Below are 20,165 nucleotides of genomic sequence, written 5' to 3' on the forward strand. Positions count from 1 at the left end.
TACGTCCGAAGGACCCCGCGGAGCCCCGCCCCCTCCCGGAGATTCCCCCCCCCCGGCGGCGGCCGAATCCCTTCGCCTGACCACGCCCTCCGCCCCAGAGCCACGCCCTCCGGGCGGGGCCGCCCCGCGCTGAGGGGCGTGGCCGTTACGGCGGGCGGCGGCCCAGGTGCGTTTGCTGAGTCAAGGCGTGCGGGCGGCGCGGCGGGGCCTGGGCCCGGGCCCGGGCGACGCCGCTGAGAAGGGCGGGCGTCCCCGGTGCCGCCGGCAGGGCAGGCTGCGAGGCTGGGGCGGCGGGAGGGCCTCGGCGGCCCACCTCTCCTCCTCGCCGCTGCCGAGGGGGACGCGTCTGCCGCGGCGTTGCCGAGTAACGCGCGTGGTGACGGTTTATCCTGCGGTAACGTTCAGCGGAGCCTGGTGGAAAACTGGCCCCCCCCCCTTTTTTTTGCCCTACGTAATGCATTTTATATCGAGGTGTTCACTATAGAATTCCTTTGTGCAAAGCTTTAGGTCAGTTAAGGCGCTCATCGTTTCACTCCTAGGCGTAGCAACGTGCGCTCGGCACGTGACTGTGCGTTACAGAGAACATCTGGCGCGCTTAGAGCCGCGCTCCCGCGTCAGCAGCTCGCGAAGCTCGTTTATTTGGGAAAGGCTGGCTGGCCACCCCCTCCCTGCTCTTTCAGGCGGCGCCTTTCCCGAGCGAGCTGACGCCGAGCAACGCCTCCAGGTGACGCAGGGCGGGGCCAGGCGGTGACGGAGGCGCGTGACGCAGGAGCCGGCTGGGTACGTCCAGCGCCGGCAGGCGGAGCTCCGCCCCCCCGCCCCCAGCCGCGGCTCGCCGGCCGGCCGGCGTGTGGCTGTCAGGCGCCGCCGAGCTCGGGCCGCCGCCCGCCTTCCCCCGCCGGCGCTGAGGAGAGACGGAGGGCGGCCATGAAGATCTGGAGCTCGGAGCACGTGTTCGGGTGAGGGGCCGGGCGGGGAGGGCGGCGGGGCGGGGGGCACCCCCTCACCCCCGCCGCCGCCGCCGCTCCTGCCACCGGCGGGCGGGCTCCTTCCGCCGCGCCTCGCCGGGGCGGGCTGGGCTGTGCGGGGGAAGCCGGGCCCGGTCGGGGTGAGGGCGGAACTAGGAAGTGCCGCGGGCGCGGCCGGAGGGGGGAGGCGGACAGCGGCGGTGGCTCCTGACCGGTTATGCCGGCACGAGGGCTGGCGGGGGGGGGGTACCGGCCTCTGTTGGCGGTAAATCCTCCGGTGGCGGGGGCGGCTGGGGAGGGTCCCCGGCGGTCCGTCAGCCCTGCCCCGCCGCCCGCCCTTCCTCGCCTTCAGCGTCTCCCTGCCTGGCCGGAGCCCGGCGGAGGGTCTCTCCCACCTCCTGCCGCTTGCGGCGGGCGACGCCATTCCAACGGGGCAGCGGGAGAGCTGGCCCGGCAGCGTAATGCTTGATAAAGGTGTGGGCATTACAGGAAAAATAACTTTCACGCTATCCAAAAAAAAAAAAATCCCAAACTACTGACGCACTTGATGATATATTCCAAGATACGGACAGAGCGACGGTGCATTGTACCTCAGCCGTCAGATACTCCCACAGAGATGCCTAGCAGACAGCCATTAAGCAATAGCTGAGTAAATTTTCTTACTGTCAGTCCTGTTCTGCTTTAAACGTATTTTAAACATGGCTCTGGTCATCCAATTCTGGTTTTGTATAACGAGAGAACGATCGGCAAAAGTATCAACAGGTATGTAACACTTGCTCAAGCTATGCCAGGGAGCTGCCGGGGAGGACACGGCAGTTCCAGTGCAGCTCTTAAAACGCTGCCGATAACTCATCTGCTGCAGGTCTCTTAAAAATCATGAAACTTGAAGAGCACCAGGGGTGATAGTTCTTAAAATATTTACAAAATGTCCCAGATGTGCAGTTTTAAACTTCTTTAGTTACATTAACACAACTGAATTCATTACGCTGACATAGGTGTTAGGTAGCTTTAACATGAGTCTGGTACAAGTACACGATGGCTTCTAGTATGAAATGACAGGCAGAGGCTAGTAAAGGCTGCTTGTGTATGGCATGATTTCTGAGTCTGAGATTAATATCTGTCATCTGGGAGACACAAACTTGATTTTTATTTGGCATTTTCTAATCGACATCTGTATTGGAACACCCCCATCTTATGGTGTAATGTGTTTGGGTGTAGATTGTTCAGCCTGGGGTTAATAAAATATTGTTGTGCCTTATCAGATCTCTGACTCTTAAAATCCCTCAAGGACACTTAACAGAAATTTGACCTTTTCAGTTTGTGTATCTTCTGTTGATTATGATATAGTCACTGAAGATAAGGAATGGTCCTCCAGCTCTCCTTCTGACGTAGGAATTGAAGGCTCTATTTTTCCTGCTTGCACCAATAAAGCTGAAAGACCTTTTCTTACTCTTCTTGTTGGAAAGAGAACTTATTTTTCCAAGCTTCTGTTTGTTCTGGCGGTGGTGTACTGTTGATGCCCTTCTGTCCTGGTCTATTTTAAGACTAAAAGTAGTGTTCTTAAAAATCAAATCCATTTAGGGCCCTAAGTGCAACTCTGACATACAAGTTGGCACCCCTAAGCCTTCTTAAGTTAGATATCAATAGTTGAATTTTTAAAGGTACCTTTAAAGGTTATAAACCTTTCATTCCAGATCTATCAGTTATTCTGAATTTAGAAATCATTGCTTAGGGACAAAATTTCTGTATTGGGTCAAGTCCATGATTTATCTAGCCTCCTCTATTTCAGTAGAAGATATATGAAATCCCGCAACAAGAGCCGTGTGGACAGCCTGGCCTCCAGTAGTGGGGCTGCTCTGATCCTAGGAGTGTAAGATTAACAAAACTTGTTTCATAAAAACAGTTCTGTATTGAGAAGAGTATCCATAAATGTAATTCATGCTAACAAGCTGCTGGAAGCAGTAGCATAGGTGCTGACTTAAGGCAGTGAGCTGATAACGGTTTCTGAAAATCTGTTTATTTATTTTGAACTTCCTGATTATTGTTAGTTGAATTAAATTTCACTTTGCTTTTTTTGCTATAGGAAGAAACAGAAGCTAATGATTTCTTCTTTAGTTTATTTGGTGTGCTTAGAATTATAGAAGAATTTATGTTGGAGTGGACTTCTGGAGGTCATCTAGTCCAGCCTCCTTCTCAAAGCAGGGCTAACTTAAATGTTAGGTCAGGTTGCTTTTCCGGTTGAGTTCTGAAATGAATCGAGATTCAACAGCCTCTCTGGACAGCCACCCTGTCACTGTGGGTTTTTTGCACAGCTGGTTGGAATGTCACTTGTAGCAATTTGGGACTGTTGCCCCTTGCCCTCATTTCTGTTAGTCTTGGGTTAATAATTCCTTTCTTCACTCTATAGAAAGGAATTTTTTTTTCTTCTGTTTGTGTGTCAGTACTTTCTTATTGCCTTTCCAAGCATCACTGTATTCTGAAGGGACTTTTGAGAACTATGAAGTTGTACAGCATGTGCCGTATTATGCAAGCTAGATCCCTGATTTTGTGTTGTCTGAATACTTGCAATTAAATACACAATAGTTACAAATATTGTCTCCTCTTCTTTTTACAGACACCCCTGGGATACAGTGATCAAAGCTGCCATGAGAAAGTACCCCAACCCAATGAATCCATGTGTGGTAGGAGTAGATGTCCTTGACAGAAGCCTGGATAACCAGGGGAGGTTGCATAGTCACCGTCTTCTCAGCACAGAGTGGGGATTACCAAGTATTGTCAAAGCGGTACGCTTTTCCAGTCGTAATGGTTTATTTAGGGCGTGGTGTGGTTTTATGTCACAAATATCACATGAGCTGTAATTAGTGTACTTTGTAATGAGAATACATTGTAGGCTTTCTTATGCCTATAGTGTGTGTATGTCTATACAAGCCTTCCAGACTGGTCTGTGTCATGCTATATGTCTGATACAACCTACCAGACTAGTCTTGCCACTGATCACGGTGTTCTGGTATCCATGAATTACTTTGTATTTATTTGGGGTCACTAAGAACTTGACATTTCTGCATTTCAGTTTGTTTGGTTTTTTTTTTTTTTTTAATTTTAATACTTTTCTATTTTTTAATTTTTTTATTTCTTCACTTTCAGATTTTAGGAACAAGTAGAACTCTGACTTACATTGAGGAACATTCTGTGGTAGATCCAGTGGAAAAAAAGATGGAGCTTTGCTCAACTAATGTGAGTGGTAGCTTAAGAAGTTTCTGGTAATTAGTTCTGGAGATGAGACTTTTTGCTCTTAACATTTAAATTAGAAATGTGTTTGCGTCTTTCATCAGGAGGTGGCAATTTCCACGTCTGAGTTGGCATCTTAGTTGGCTCTTTCTTTTCCCTCCTCCTTCTTCCCACAAATCCGAAACTTTAAATACTTTGGGATCAAACATTTGTGATTCTGTTTTTAATGTAAGATTATTTCTCAGAGTGGATGTAAAGTAGTCTGACTTTTAGATGAATAACTTGTTATACATTACACTGCCGTTTACAGCAAAAGTTTTAATTTGAAATGCCTTTTTTCACAAAATGTAAATGAAGTATTATGCTGTATTTTGGTGTCCTGGGAACTTGTAACTATCAGATTTAAAGGGAAGCTGTCTGTAGGAGAGCCTTGTCTCTGTACGAGAGGCATTGTCTCTCCTGAATATTAATTTTCTGTAACTCCAAATAGTGTTATGGTGGTCTTGGTCTTGAAGAGCCTCTCTGAATTGCATGCCATAAATCAGCTAAGACTCAACATTCAGAGAAAACAAACGGAAAGCTGTTTGTGGTTTGTACTGTGAATAGGAATTTAGACTGATACAATTAGATCCAGGATAGGAGAAGATGCATCACCCTTTATAGGTCTTTTTATTGACTGTGTTCTGGGTTTTATATTCTGCATACACTGCTTTGGCTCTGACATTAAATTGAGTGCTCTGCTATTGAGTAGTGCTGCTGATAACAGAAAAATGAAAGGCGGCAAGTGAGGGTTTCAGCTCTTTTTTCTTTTTAAGATTACTCTCACGAACTTGGTGTCTGTTGATGAGAGACTGGTTTACACGCCTCATCCTGAAAACCCTGAAAAGTAAGTAAGGAAATTTGTGTGCCTCTTTGTGTATAGGAGACATTATGTTAGTCCAATTCAGTTTAGGTATTAACTTTTCTTTATTCTCTTGCAGAACTGTGCTAACTCAAGAAGCAATTATTACTGTTAAAGGCATTAGCTTGAGCAGTTATCTGGAAAGCTTAATGGCAAACACAATATCTTCTAATGCCAGAAAGGTACATATTTATTCTGTTTTCTACCTCTCTCCCCCCACCCCTACCTTTCATTTTGTTGAAATAGTAATTGTCAGTCATGTGTGTTGAATAGTATATTTAATTTCTCTAAACTTTGTGCAGAGTTTCAACTGATTTTTTTTTTGTAGGACCTCAGCAAGTAGAATATAATTTCCCAAAGTATGAAAAGGTTTCACTACTAAATCTTTGTTTTTCAACGAGAATTGCACATGAGAACAAACAAACTTCTATGTGTATGCTACAGTTACACCTAGCATACACATATTACTGGTTTTTGTTGTGGTTTTTTTTTTCCCAAAGTACCTTTTTAAACACCAACCTCATATTTCCAGGAGTTAGTGCTAGTAGTGAATATAACTTCCTTTTCAGCCTTTATAATTTGGATTTAGCAGTTAATGCTAGCATATTTTCTGTGCTGCTTTGTCAGTTGTTCAGTTCCTATCCATTATTGAGCTGTCTCCTTGCCTTTGGCTGAAAGTAAGGTAGTGTAAGCAGAGCCATATTCTTTGAAGAGATGAAACTATGCTGGCTTTTGTAGGTAACACTACACTGACTCCTCTGTCTTGTGCTTGCCTTTTCTACTTGGCTTGCAGCCATTGATCTGTACTTCAGCACAGGCAGAGCTATGGGAGTGCTTATTCTTGGGCACGTTGTCCTATCCTTCTTCAGGGAAGGTGGGAAAGAAATGGGGTTGCTATAAAAGCATAGGCATCGCTGCCTAACAGCAGGATGAGTACACCTGAAATTTGAGTTTGTGCTCTGCATTGCTGGAGAGGTTCAGCACAGTGGGAATGTGACCCAGGTAACTCCTACTATGCCAGAGAGCCCGTCCTTTGGCCAGCCTTTTGTCCTTGTGAGAGATGTTGCTTGACCAAGGCAGTGTAAGCCAACTTGATAGGAGGTACTGACCAACTAGATCAGAGAGGAGAGAGCCTCCTTTTCCTCCCTTTTGCGTGCTTCTCCAAAAATGAGAGGAAAACAGGTGAAAATCAGGGGATGGGGAAGGAGCGATGGGTAATTTCTAGACACTAGTTGAGTGCTCTCTGTGTTTGCTTGAAAGTCATAAATGGAATGTATTTCAGACAAATTACAATTCTATTCTGATCCAGTTTCCATTTAGAAGTCTGTGGGGGGCATATATTCTTGAAAGAGAAGTCCAAACCCTGGCTCGCAACCAAACTTCAGGCTGACTCGAAGGTAGCAGAGCAGTAGCTAGTTGGAATGGCCAGATCAACTAGGCACACTTAAAAGTGCTGGCTGAATTCCTTTCGTGGCATCTGTCACATTTGCATGTCTCTACTAAACTCAGAGAAAGAGTCTAAGTATTTCTTGGTACCTGTTTAGGTGCTGCCTGTGTGAGAGCTTGATTCCTTTTAAAGGTTGTTCTTCTGTTCTGCGATTTTCAAGGAGCACACTGGCTCACAAGCTTCTTGCAAATCAAAAAGACCTTTTTGTCCTGTGTGTTTCACTGAAGAGTCTCTTTAGAGATTTTGAAGTTGGCAGGAATTTGTACTTGCTGTTACTAGCCCTTTCTTTGCTAGCCAGTAACCTACTCTGCTATTACGAGCTCTTCTCACATGCTGTGCTGTGCCTCTGTGCTCTTAGCACCCCTCTTAAACTTCATGAAAGTTGCTGAAAAATATTTTGTTGTTCTGAAGAAATAGGAAGTAAGTATGGAGACTTTGCTCTGAGGTAGAGGTGGCAGATGACACATTATTATTTTTAATGACGATGGAAAAGTAATTATTTGCCATATGTTGTAAACCTTTTTTGTGTTACTCCAGGGGTGGGATGCTATTGAGTGGATAATTCAAAATTCTGAAAGTGCTCTAAGCTAGCAGTTCTCCACATCTACAGTTTGTACTAACTAGTGGTAATGCCAGCATTCTTCTTCTTGGTACAGCATTTCAGCTTTCTAGCAAATATGTGCATGGATTGTTGTCATGTGAACTTCATAAATTAACCTGCATGTATGTTTTATATACATTGCATACAGGAATGGCAAACATGTTCATTACACTGCAGTTGTAGAGAGTGAGAGTAGGTCAGATCTAAACTGGATCAATTAACCCATGCTTATGCCGCTGGACAACCAGCTTGCTGCAGCCACGTCTTGTGCCAGACGTTATTGCTTGTGGTTTGACAGTGGAATGATGACTGCAGATAACTAGGCACGTGAATGAGTCCCTCCAGCAAGTGTTTGATCCGGTCCCGGTTTCTCTGATTTCAGTATGTAAAACTGGTACCTGAAGAAATTAATAAATTGGTTAATGACTGGAATTGGCATTATAAAAATGAAACAGAATTGTACTCTTAGGTTATAAAATTGATTTCTTGAAACAGATTGCCTAACGGGCAATCTTTTGCATAGTGAAATTGTATTTGCCTTTCTTATGCCTGAGGAATATTGTTGCCCTTCTGTGAACTTCTGTGGAAATCTGTACAAAGCTTGAAGCTGTCAGAACATCAGATTGCTCATGTTTTTCATTGGTCTTGTAGTTATATTCATTTCGTTAGTGACGTGTCCCTTAAGCGATGTGACTGTGAAAAAATCTGACTTCAAGGTTGAGAGAACTGAGTGTACTTGCCTCTGTGATACCTCTGTGCAGATTGTTTCGCTTCCACTGTAGCCTGTCTCTGTCATTCCTGTATTGGCTTATGCTTCAACTAATAAGATTCCTTAAAAAAAAGAAAAAATGCCATTACGCTGCTTCTCCTAGTTAAGAATGTAGGGTTTTTTTACACTGCTTACTTTGAGATCAGCGTATGCAATGAGTGTTTGCTTTTATGTTCTCATTCCACTAAGCTTTTATGGCTTTTTCTGGAAAATGTCAACTACAAAGGCTCAGCATTTATCAGTCACTTAAGCTCTACAAACAAATCTTCATATGCAGTGTTTGGTCTGCCAAACACGTCATACTGCTAACATATGCAATAAAGACTAATATAATATGCATGCTTGGTTATGAATGTGCTTGCTTAATGACTTACTACAGAATTTGTTGTACAGTAGGAAACTTTATAGACCAATCCTCTGTCAGATTTATTTTTTTTTTGTAACTGGGTAGTTCTACAGTACTTGGAGGCTTTGCATCTGGTTAAGGTTTTGTAACTTAATTTCCTGTGCAGAATATTCCTGAAATCTTCCTTGCCAACATCACGGGTTTATTCTTAGCTGCAAAGGACAGCATATAGTCTATGCAGGTCTAAGGGAATGTGCAGACCTATGTAGTCTGAAAAGCTGAAGGAAATATCTTGGTGCTCCAGTTGAATGTCATGGATTTTTTTTTTCTTTATTTTCTCTTATCAACAAATATATCAACTAAAACACTATGACCTGGTTGTTTCATAGTCAGGGCCTGAAAAGAATCTCAGTATTTCTCTACAGCGGATTTTCTACGGCAAAGGTGTTTGACTTTCTGACAAGTCGTCTTTGTGCAATTAGACAAATATAACATCTAAGCTGTTGCTGTCTTACTCAGTCCTCTGTGCCTGTGTCACCTAAGAGAGGACATTTTAACCTGACTTTTAAATATCCAAATGCATGCTTACTGAAAGATGATTCCCCCTCTCTCCCCCCGCTTTGTTCCTTACGGAGCACCCTTCTCAGCTAATTCATAGCTAGTTACAACTTGTTGCTATGCAGTAGCCTACTCCCGTCTGGGTGCTTTTATCCATGCTTTGCTGGTGTTCCCGGGTCTTTGCAGGATGTAGAGACGGTGGAAGTTATCACCTGCTGAGCCATGGCCGATTTGGTGCTCACATGGAAGGAATGCACAAGTTAAATCATACTTCTCTACGGACTTTTTTCAGCAACCCATACTTAAACTGGACAATTTAAATCTTGTTTTCTTGATTATTGTTGGTATTTTTTAAAGGCCTATCTTGAACTAAGTTAATGTAAAGATACTAGTTCTTGAGGTAATTCTGGGTAGGGCTGAATCCCCCTTTCTGAGCTCTGGCCAAGAATGGAACGCTTTGTTGTGGTATATGTGGATAATTTTTCTCAGGTTAAGGATTGACTGCCAGTGCAGACATAGCGATTAGTGTTTATTCTGTGAGTCCCTGTAATATGAAAAACCTGAAGAGAAACAGAGTCAGCCCTTCACTGAGCTTAGTGAGGGTCTTGAGATAAATATGCTCTTATTCATAGTAAAACTTCGTTTCTTTTAATAGGTTACACTTTGCAGCCTGGAACTGGGCTTTTAATATTATTCCAGAATAATGTTTCTAGCCTCCAAAAAAATTCTTCAAGAGTATTTGTGGGGTTTGTTTTGACCTTTTTTTTTTTAAGGTTTTCAAAGTTGTTTATGCAGATTCTTGTTCATGCTTAGTGGTTTATAAAGGACAACAGCAGGTTCTGGACACCTGAAGAGGTTTTTGTTCACTTTATCACTTATAATGCATGCACCAAAAATAGTACATCAGAGTTCAGAACAACTCTCTGTGTGTGTGGAGGGCTGTTCCCCCCCTTTCCCTCCATCTCTGCAGAGGGCTTGAACGCTGACACTGGCTCTCCTGAAGACTTGGGACTTTTGGGGCTCAGACCCTTTATCTCCAGAACTCCTCTAGACTTGACCAGAGCCATGTGGCTCCCAGTTACTGCTCTCCACTGTTTGTACTCCTTATTCTTAGTAGGGCAATAGAGGTGCATGTCTCTTGGCTTCTCTTTAAGTGAAAAAAGGCCAGGTGTTTTCCTGGTCTGATCCCATCTGCTCATTTTGGCAAAAGCTGTCATTCTGAGATGGTGGAGCTCTAAAATCTCGCACTTTTGTTTAGTTAAAGCGCTTCGCTTTATTTTCTTGGATTCATTGGGCGCCTCGCTGCGTGCTCATCTTGTGGTCATTGGGGTGCAGCTGCTACAGGGTCTTCTTAAGGTAAAAGGGTTTTGACATGCTTATTTTGCTGGGTTCCCCAGCTCTTACTAAAGCATTGGCTGTCAATGCCTAGCTTTGAGGCACCCCCATTCTGAGAATTGAACAGAGAAAGACCATACCTTGATATAAAATGTGCAGCTGTAGTCTCTCAGTTAGTCTGTTTTATATGCTGAAAAGTTGCTGTGCATGAATATAGAATTCAGTGCGAGTCCATCTCTGAACTCTTTCTAGATATCAAATCAATTAGTTGCTACTTCAAAGAGCCCTTGGGAGACTCTTTCTTTGTCCTGGATCTGCTCAAAAACTGTCCATATAACTTGGTTAATGAATCTGAGAACACTATCTAGACTTTGCTATAAATTTGCTGATATTCTCTAGGTGGTGGGAGCAGCAAACAGTAAAAACAGGAATACTCTTACATAAGGGAACTTAACTCCTGAATTAGGCTTTTTGCCTAGGTGCGCTACTGGGAGCTCAAAATATGCAGGGCATGAAATTAATTTTAAAACAAGTCTCATGTCTGACAGAGGAAAAACTATAGAAACATGAGCCGTGGTGGTGTATCTGTTCTGATCCTAAATTCCAGTATTTTCCTGGCAGGGTCGGGATGCCCTGGAGTGGGTGATCAGCAAACTAAACACAGAATTGGAGGAGCTGAAGTCAACGCGCGAGGGCATGAAACCAGCCATGGCAGCAGCATCAACAGACAAATAAAACCAAAAATACCAAGTGACCAACAGAAAAGTTGTATTCTGCAGACTGCTTTGTAGATCTCCCTTCCAAGGCTGATCTGCAGAGGTTTTATACATTTATAAGAATATTGGATCAGCAGAAAAGTAACCTCATCCATCATCTCCACAGCACCTCCTGTTGCCTACTGAAGATTAAATTGACCTCCTGCAGATGCTCCTTCCATTTAAACAGTTTCTTTTTAACACTGGAAACAAACCACTTAGCACATTTAAAACTGCCTAAATGTGCCTTTTATAACAAAGATAGAGAGTATGTTATATTTACACCATCTCGGTTTGTCGTACTCAAACTTGACAAGAATGCATCTGTGGTATTAAGGGTTTTCCATGTGAACATTTGCTCTGTGAAGGGCTGATAGGTACTAGAGCACTGAATTTTGTCTGTTTTGTAATCTGGTAGCGTCTTATGACCATTTAAAGGGAACTACATGAGTCAGAACATGATACTGTAGAATTAGATATCTATCTAGAGGATCATCCCGAAAAGCTAAAACTTGTGGGGTACTAACTTTTCTTACGTTGTTTCAATGTGCTGCCTGAACATGACACACAGACACTTTACCTCTTAGATGTTTGTATCCAAACAAAGATAAAGTTTCTACTGATGTTAATAGCCTAAACCAGTTTTTTGGTGGGGAGAAGGGTATAATTTATTTTCATATTTATTAACTTGCCCTAGTTCCTCCCCTCCCTATGAGGAGAGGAGTAGTAATTCCTGGAAGGTGCTGGAAAAGACTTCTCTTATTTCTCTCTAAGAAGGGTACTTGTAGGCTGCTTGAATGAAGAGACTGTGCTGTTCCACTGGTCCTTGCTCTTCACAGCATGTCTTAACTGAGGGAGAGACTGATGCAATAACCAGAAGAGCTGAGATGAGAAATCAGCAGGACATTTGAAATCCAAATGGTAAGGTTTCACAAACACGTACTTTTCATGCCCTGAATGGAGAAAACAAGAATACAAGAAAAACAAATGGACTCCCCTTTTTGAGTGCTTTCTACTAACTACCGACTACCAGTGTAACTGAATTTTTTCAACACTTTTCCACATTGGTACAAAATGGTTTTAGGATCATTTTAAATGCTTCTCATTATCTGGAAAAATACTCCAGAAACTGCTTTCTGTAAAACGTGCATAAATATATATTGGTAACAGTCCTAGCCTTGTCTGACGTTCACAAAATTTTCATATTTTCACAAAATTTTCATATATTTGGTCCAGGTGTAGTATACGTTTCTTAGACAGCCCTCCGTTAGGGCATTTTAACTTATTTTTTGATGTGCACACAAAGTGAAATAAATGTTGCAAGAATGTTTACTCGTTCAAGTGGCAAGCATGTGTTTAGGAAGCTGTTAAAGAGCATGTGTAACTTCTAAAAAACTAGAAGAGTAAAGTGTTGGTCGCTGTTTTGATCTGGTAATTTTAAAGTGTCTCTAGCTTAAGGGAAATTTCAGCGTTCATATTCTGGTTAGTTTGAAAATGAACATTAATTTGGGTGTAACTATAGTCTCGCTAAATTACATGATCCTAATGAATAAACTTAATTTAAAAATATGTATATATTAGTCAAAAGCAATTAAATAAGTAGCTAATACTTACATTGCTCTTTTTATATGGATCTCAAGCCTTTCTTATTTTGGACCAGAAACTTAGAGCTTAGAGGCTGATAGCAGCTCCCTTCTGGAAGATACGCTGGATAGCTTTGGTGCAGGTCAGTTGCGCTTCTCAGAGGAGCGGTGCCACTTCCCGGATAAAGAATGCAGAAGATGTTCTAGCTCCTGGTAGCGTCCTGCTAGGAAGGGGAGCGCAGCTAAGGCAGAGCTCTGCAAACGAAAAGATGAGTAAGTGTGCGTGCACGTGGAAACCTGTACTACAGCATTTCCATACGTGCCTACTGGAGATGATGAAAACATAGCTGCTGGGGGAGGGGGGTAGAAGAGTCTTTGGAGAGGTTCATGTATTGCTTTGGTTTGGAAGGATTGTCTAAAGCTGCTTCTTGCATCAGATTTGACACAATGATGTAGTGGTGTCTTAAAGCCGACTGATGTGTGTAGCACCTGCCGGCAGCAGCTGGTGTCCCAGAGAAGTCGCCACGGGCTCCTGTATTCTCTCTAGGGCCGAACTCCTCTGCCACTCCTCAGGGTCAGCGCCAGTTGTGCGTCAGCTTTCTGGATTACTTTCTTTGCACTTTGTTTCCTTCTTCCAGAAACGAATCCTTATCTGCTTGTGTTGCAGCATCTCATTTCTGTTTCATTCCCCACTGGTTCTGGGCTGCTTCCTCTCCGGTTCATGCTGCTTGGGAGCTACATGGCTGGATGCTTGGTTTTCCAGTCTGTCTGCGGCTCCCCTTGCCGTGGATCAGCACCTTGCCCGCTTGCGCTCAGTCCTCTTCTGCTTTTCTCTAGGCTAAATGGGAGTGGGGAAGCTTTGGGGAGGAAAAAGGCTAATTTCTTCCAGAGGCCAGTTCTGTCACCCAGCTGCCTCTCTCCGCTGCCGGGCAGTGCTGCTGCTTCTCACCTTGTCTTTGGAGGTGACGCTCCTGCACCTCTGGGCTCATTGGTCTTCCTGTGGTTGCTCGTTTTCCCAGCGTGTACAAAGGACCTTGCAGGCAGCAGTCACACTGGGACCAAGTGGGCTCCAGTGTTTAGCAGATGAAGCGATTCTTAATTGCCCATAAGCTTTCCTGGACGCTTTCATCTTCTGCTTTCTGCCCATCGGGTTTGCATACGGGGCTGCCACCCTTCTTCTCCCTTGACCACGTGACTCTTCTCCGTGGGAGCTGATGGGATCCGTAGCTGCATGCTCAGCCCTGCTGTGTGTGACGCTGGTTTTGAAGCACTCCATTTCCCACTCCAGTTCTGTCACCGTTGCACTCTGAGTTCACCCTTGGGGCAAAAAACCCTACTGTTGGAATTGCTTGTCTTGGTCCTTCCCTAGGGAAACTCCCCCATCTTTTCTTGAGTTACTGGAAATGGCTAAAAAATATTTCTGAAGTCAGTTTTATGTCATGTGCATTGACTGAGGTGTCTGTCAAAGACAGAAAGCCGCATGTGAGGGAAAGTGCTAGGCTGCTTGCGGGAGCAAGGTGGAGTGTAGCTTTTTGGATTGGTGCAGAAACAGCCGGGTACATAGGAGAAAAAAAATTTATAAAGCAGAAATGGCGTTAAGTCAACACTCGTTAAGTTGGAAGGATCTTGAAGTGCTGGGGACCAAGCAGAAGCAAGCTCAGCACTTGCAGCCATGCTGATTAATGGGTAGCAGGTGCCATTTTGAATAAGAATTCTGCACTTTGCGAGCTGAAAATAGACATAAAGTAGAGTTTTGTGTGTTGAGGGAGGGAGGTTGGTTGCTGCTGTTGTTCAAGCCACGGAGGCTTGCAGTTCAGTGTTTCTCAGCCGTTAGGTTGCTATTCAAGGACAAGGGCGTGGGGAGGGGGGTGTGTGGAGGGAGGTGGTTGGTTTTAAGAGTTTAGTGCGGGCGATTTTGCTCTCCGGGTTGGTTAGGTGTGTGGCTGCTCACCCTGCCCAGCAGCGACAGCTGGGTCGCACACGCCTGCTGTGGACGGGTGAGGCTGGGGATGGCTGGTTCCTGGCTGCGGGGGAAGACGGCAGCGGTGGTTCCCAGAGCTTGGCAAACTGGGCACGCTGGCTCTTGGCCCTGAAGGATTTTAAGATGTTGAAGATACCAAACCTGAGGAAAACTCTGGTTTCTGGTTGATGTCTATTTTTCATGCTCGTGCGGACAGGCTCATGTTAGCAACAAAAGGCATGAACTTAAAACAGTGCAATCAAATGGTCTGTTGTGTAATCGGTTTTGTGTAACTATCTTTTTTTTTTCTTTTTTTTTTTTTCCCCTGACTTGTCCTTGTGCCCCCCCGTACTCCTTGCTTCTTTTCCCCCATCAAGTCAGCAGGCACGGTGTGGGAAGGGCCATATTTGTTGGGAAAACGGGCAATCCCAGTTTAAGTTGCAGTATTCTTGAAAGATTTACTTCATGCAAGTAAAGGCACTGACCTGCAGCACTCGGCATGTATCAGGAATTGATGTATAGCACATATTAGGCATTGATGTATGTGACGATGTAATAAAGTAGCGCTGAGTGAGGTGACCAGTGACATTCCTTGATGTGACGCTTTTCATTTACATCTCCAGGTGGAGCAGCGGGTAACACCTTTCCTATTCTTGTATCTTCCTAGATTGTAAGCTGTGAAGGGCAGGACTCTGTAAAGTGTCTATGTACACTATGGTGCTATCTTAAATAAATGACATCCTTGGTTTAAAAAAACCACTTCTGGGTGTAACTGCTGTAATTTAAAACAGGCTGTTGGTTTTCAGAGAAGGCCGCAGAAAAATTCTTTGCGTCGGCCTGCGCTGGGCGAGCGGCAGGAGCCAGCGGCAGGCTCCCGGAGCTCGCTGTAAGCCATGCATCCCGCTGCTCAACAGCTCTGCAGGGGTCCCCCCGCCTCAACTGGCGACTCCGGTTGGGTCTGCCAGCTGCTTCCTCTTGCAGTAAAACAGGAGAGAGTCATCTAAAACCATTAGCCCTGACTTGTAAATAAGACCTTATTTATCTAATAAACTACCTTCTTACCCCACCAACACTACTGGCCACCGGTCAGAACCATGCAGGTTATGGGCCAACCTTTTAATCGCAGCGCCAGGGAGCAGGTTGTGCTTTCGCTATGGATTTGTTCAAGGAAAAGGCATTTTTGTGAAGCCCAAGTCCTGTCCTCTTAATTTTCCCACAGCTGAGGTGAGGGAGGTACGATTCTCATTGTATTGGACGGCACCTGCAAGTAAAATCACCAGTAAGGGCTCCTAAGTTGGGGGCCTGCTGGTACAATACTTCCCCTTCTTATTCTTGTACGATTTTGTTTCTAACGTAGCTAAAATCTGCCGCAGCTAAGGTTCGGGGCTGTACCTGACCAAAGCGATGCGGAGCGTGCCCTTACCAGCTGTGCTGTGTAAGAAATGGCGCTCGCCGCCTTTACAGTTAGCTCAAGAAAGCGAGAGCGATGCAATGTCATTTTACAGGACTTTTTATTAGTAACACATAAACAAGAAATTGCATTTCAGTACCACGTAACATGAAAACAAGCAGGAGACAGTTCTGTTGCCTTTCTCCCTTAGAGCTGATGCCCCGGGTGTACCCGAAGCCGCACAGAGGGTAGGTGCGCGGTGACAGCACAGAAGCAGGAGGAGTTCGAAGGGGAAGAGTTTGTGCTTTGGGCCTGTTCATGTCCAAAAAGAAGTGCGTCATCTCCTGTTCGGGATTTTCTTTCTGTCCTTTATTCAAGGAGGGGGAAGCAGCTTTAACAGAAATACAGCTCACACACACACACACACACACTCCTCGTGTCTTCGTTTTGCTCTCTGATTCGCAGGTAACGTAACCACCAGCCCCTTCAACAGAAATGCGCCCATCTTCAGGGGCTGAGCCAAAGCTGGGCCCCGGCCTCTGCCCGTCCTGGAGGCTGGGCCACGAGAACGCAGCCTCTCCGCATACACACCTCAGCTTCACTGGTGCCTCTTTCCACCTCCCGCAGAAGCTGCACCATCTCATGCCCGTGTCCCTTAATTCTAGATTTAGCAGCCCCCGAAATCCAATTTAACAATCCCACACGGTGACATTTGGCGTACAGCCTGTCCGGCGAAAGCCGAGGCATTGCTGGCTCCCGCGGTTCAGCCCTGACGTGACTCCCGTCAGAGAAACGCAGGGAGGACCCGTAGCTTAATATAAACGCTACAACTGCATGGGAGGCACCAAGAACGTATTTGTTGATACTGGACGCTCCCCTTTTCGCACTTGCAAGGTGTTTTTTTTTAATCAAATGGGTTAATCATCAAACCGGTCTTTTCCAGCTGTGACTGCACATTAAGTAGCCTGGCACCTCGAAAGACTACCTGCTTAAAAATGTATTTTTTTTATTGGCTATAGAAAGGCCTATTCCAAATGGCTTCCTCTAGAACTGCTCTACAAAAACCATCTGGACGGCCTTTGCAGACTGCAGCGGCTCCTGTTGTCGCGTCAGGACACAGCGCCCCGGCCACCCGCGTCTCTGACACTCGGGTCAGCCAGGCACTGCCGTGCAAAACAGCCCGACCAGAGGAGAAACCGAAAAGTTGCCGAATTGCAGTTTGGTGCAAACAAGCGAGCAAAGCTACCGCCAGATAAAATTTGCTGTGTCCATTTGGTAACTATTTAGCTCCATCTCCCGATTATGCCCCGTTTCATCCGTTGAGTGCGGGCTACCATGGTAAAATTCATTCACAAATCTTTGCTTGTCAAAACCGTTGTAAAGTTTCAACTCTCTGGAATTCGGTGCACCTGGAAGCAGTGCCAATTGCTTTCAAGTCCCGAAAGCTGGCGGAAACTTACAGTGCCGGATCCTGTTAGCGCCGGCACCGAGCGCTCCTCTCTCTATCAGCACCTCTCAAAATTCTTTCAGCAGCTGTAACCGCTCTGCGGTCCCTGTTTTTGCAGACGGGGACCCTGGGGCACGGCAAGGCTGACAGCTCGCGCCAGGTAAACGGAGCAACGAGAGCGGCTCCGGGATTTTTCAAGGTCGAGCTGAGAACGCAGGGAGGGCCGCGGGCTCCCCCTGCTCGGGGTTGCTGGAGCTTGTGGGTGCCGCTCAGCGCCCGCCCCTCGTACAGGGTCGCACCAGCTCTCCCAGCGGGAGGGGGCTGCGGCCCCGGACCCGATCGAGCTGCCACGAGGACGACGCTCGTGAACTTAGGCTTCCGTGTCAGGGAAGGGGTTCTGTGTCTCTGTGTATCGCGTCGGACTAATGCCCCTCTCTGGTTGTTTTCCTACCAGGAAATTTTGGTGAACGGTAATTTCAGGTACCCAAAAAATTTGAAACACGGTAGTAAAAATCAGACAGAAACAACAAAACAGATCTTTATAGCTGGAATCAATATTCATAAACATTCTCAGATTGGCCTTAAGATACATACATACAAAAGAAGAAGAAATAAACCAGAGCAGCTCCAAGTTATCGACATGGAAATACTATAAAATTTTATGGTAACATTAACGTAATCCATATGCTGTAGCACCAGAGCGTACGGTCGCAGCACCTTTCCCTCATGCCTGTGTGCTGTCACTGTTTCACAGATGAGACTGAGCTCGTAAGAAAGACGTTCCTAAAAGATGTACAGAGCTGCTGGATGAGGTAAAGCGTGAAAGTAGCAATCAGGAGTCTAAAGTTGGAGCTTTTAAATTAGTTTTAAACTATACAGCATGCAGCCAGTAACTAACCATGGAAGCTGATGCTGAACTTGCCTGGGGAAAAAGGGGAGCTTGAAAGAGGAGCGAGAACAACGTAACAGTTGTGATAAAAATGCTCTCTCTGCTTCTGATCATTCAAAAACCTCTCCAAAAGCCTGCCGGCATTTCTCTCCCAAGGATGAGGGACGGAGATTGCCGAAGGCCTGTACCACGTGCAGGACAAGCGCGCCTCAGCTGCGGACCAGCAGCCTCGGAAGCAGCGACACTGGGTAGCAGAGGGAGTTGGCTGGACACGATGAGTGGGTGCTGATCACATCACCGGGGTTACACAAGCAGTTTTATTGCTATTCTAAGAGTACTTCCACAGGTTCCCGTCCCTTCGTGCAGCCCAGCCCACTGTTCAGCTGTTATTCGATCATTTTCATTAACAATTCTTTGCCATAAGAAACGTCTGACTGATCTTACAAAACTATAAAAGCATGAAAAAGGAGAGAGATGGGACCTTTACATCTGCTTCCACATGAATAATCACCACAGACAAGGGCTATAACGGAAAGGCATTTTATTTTCGCCAGGTAATGCCCCTCCCTGTATAAAGTAATGGGGAAGGGGGAAAAACCAACCAGCCCCCCAAGCACTATTGTCACCGTGAACGTTGGCAAGGCCCGGCTTGAGAGCGGCAGCGAAGGCCCGCTCGCTGCCTCCATCGCCGCCGTCGGGCAGAGCCGCTTTGAATTCTCCACAACCAGGTTCACATACAAAACAACAAGGCCGATGCTGCCAGTGGCATTTTTAACTCCTTGGGTCTCCTGTGAGATACGTAAACAGACCTTGGGCATATTAATAAAGCTAAAAAAAATTACAAGATTTTAAAAATTCATGGAAGGGAGCTCACTGTGCTAGTCCCGCAGTCTTTTCAGCAGTAATTCACTCTAAAATGCCTATGGAGTGCAAACTGTATTAGGGGGCTGAAAGCATTAACTCTAATAAAGATAATAGCCAACACACATATAAATAAGACTCATTTCCTTTTTAAAACATCAAGGGAAACTCAATTCCCATTGCATGATTGATGGAGACTTCCTAAATATTAATAAATATATTACATGTATTTACAAGCTTCCGATTTCATCCTCTGACGCCAACGTGAAGTTCAGAGCGCAAACAGGACGCGCTGGGCAGCGCCGCGGGGAGCGCAGGCCAGCGGCTGCAGTGGATTGGGGATGCTAGCGCAAGCAGCGCGACGGGAAGCTAAAAATAGCCCACTCCGCAGAGACCCAGGCAACCGGCGAGCCGGGCTCCTCCAGGCTCCGCGCGACAAACCAACCCGCCGCCTTCTCTTTTGCGGAATGAAACGCCAGGATAACGCGGAGCAGCTGTGGCAGAGAGGAAGGGACGGGAGGGAAGGGGGGGGGCAGCCCTCCGCACCGTGTTTTCTGGAGCCTGCCGCAGCGTGTCTCAGCAGCCCGGAGGGTTTGTTTTTTTTTTTTCCAGGGAAAAAGGGAGGTTTTCCAGGCCCTGCTCTGCGTGAGCAACACGGAGCGGTCTGTACAACCACCGTGTTGTTGTTTGCTGTTTGTGCCCTGCCCAGCGCAGCGAAGCCCAGCCCGAGCCAAGGGCTGCCGGGCATCCCGGGAAGGCAAAGGCTGGATCTCAAGGCTCTGCTGCTTCCCCAGAGCTGCCCCGGACACTGCCAAGATGGAGGGGGGCCGTGAGGGACTCATTTTCCTTTGCACACTCAGGATTTACTTAGTCCTTGATCCTGCCTGCTCTGCAATGTCCTAAATCCCTCTCAAAAGGGAAAATACACGTGCTGGATACTCTGCGCCTCAGTGGCTTGAGGATACCAGGGAAGAGGACTGCCAGCAGAGGACTGAGCGATTGTAGCATGTGGCTGGGGCACTTCCAGGAGAAAATGGTAAGAACAACAACAGGGGAGATGCAAAGTGAGATTTCCTGCATTTCTTTCAGACTAGTTTTCCTGATGCACCGTGCAGCAAACACACGGC

The 20,165-nt window shown here is 45.9% G+C and overlaps 1 protein-coding gene across 6 annotated transcripts; it reads left to right on the forward strand.

The window, feature by feature from the left end:
* The first annotated feature begins 838 nt into the window (after positions 1–838).
* Positions 839–15,132, forward strand: PRELID3A (PRELI domain containing 3A). Of its 6 annotated transcripts, none has more exons than XR_014227554.1 (7): positions 839–959; positions 3,583–3,751; positions 4,113–4,202; positions 5,012–5,082; positions 5,177–5,279; positions 10,775–12,764; positions 14,829–15,132. XR_014227554.1 is itself a non-coding variant. In XM_082305488.1 (6 exons), exons 1-6 carry the CDS (start codon positions 928–930, stop codon positions 10,886–10,888), a joined length of 579 nt encoding a protein of 192 aa, XP_082161614.1. In that variant the 5' UTR covers positions 839–927; the 3' UTR covers positions 10,889–15,132. The 6 variants fall into 6 exon arrangements, 3 of the variants coding, with proteins under 3 accessions (XP_082161614.1, XP_082161615.1, XP_082161616.1); XR_014227555.1 differs by having other exon boundaries at positions 10,775–11,829; positions 12,549–15,132; XR_014227556.1 differs by having other exon boundaries at positions 10,775–11,829; positions 12,569–15,132.
* Positions 15,133–20,165: the final 5,033 nt, after the last annotated feature.

The sequence above is a fragment of the Platalea leucorodia genome (genome assembly GCF_965183815.1).
Source record: "Platalea leucorodia genome assembly, chromosome: 1".
NCBI classification, from domain to species: Eukaryota; Metazoa; Chordata; class Aves; order Pelecaniformes; family Threskiornithidae; genus Platalea; species Platalea leucorodia.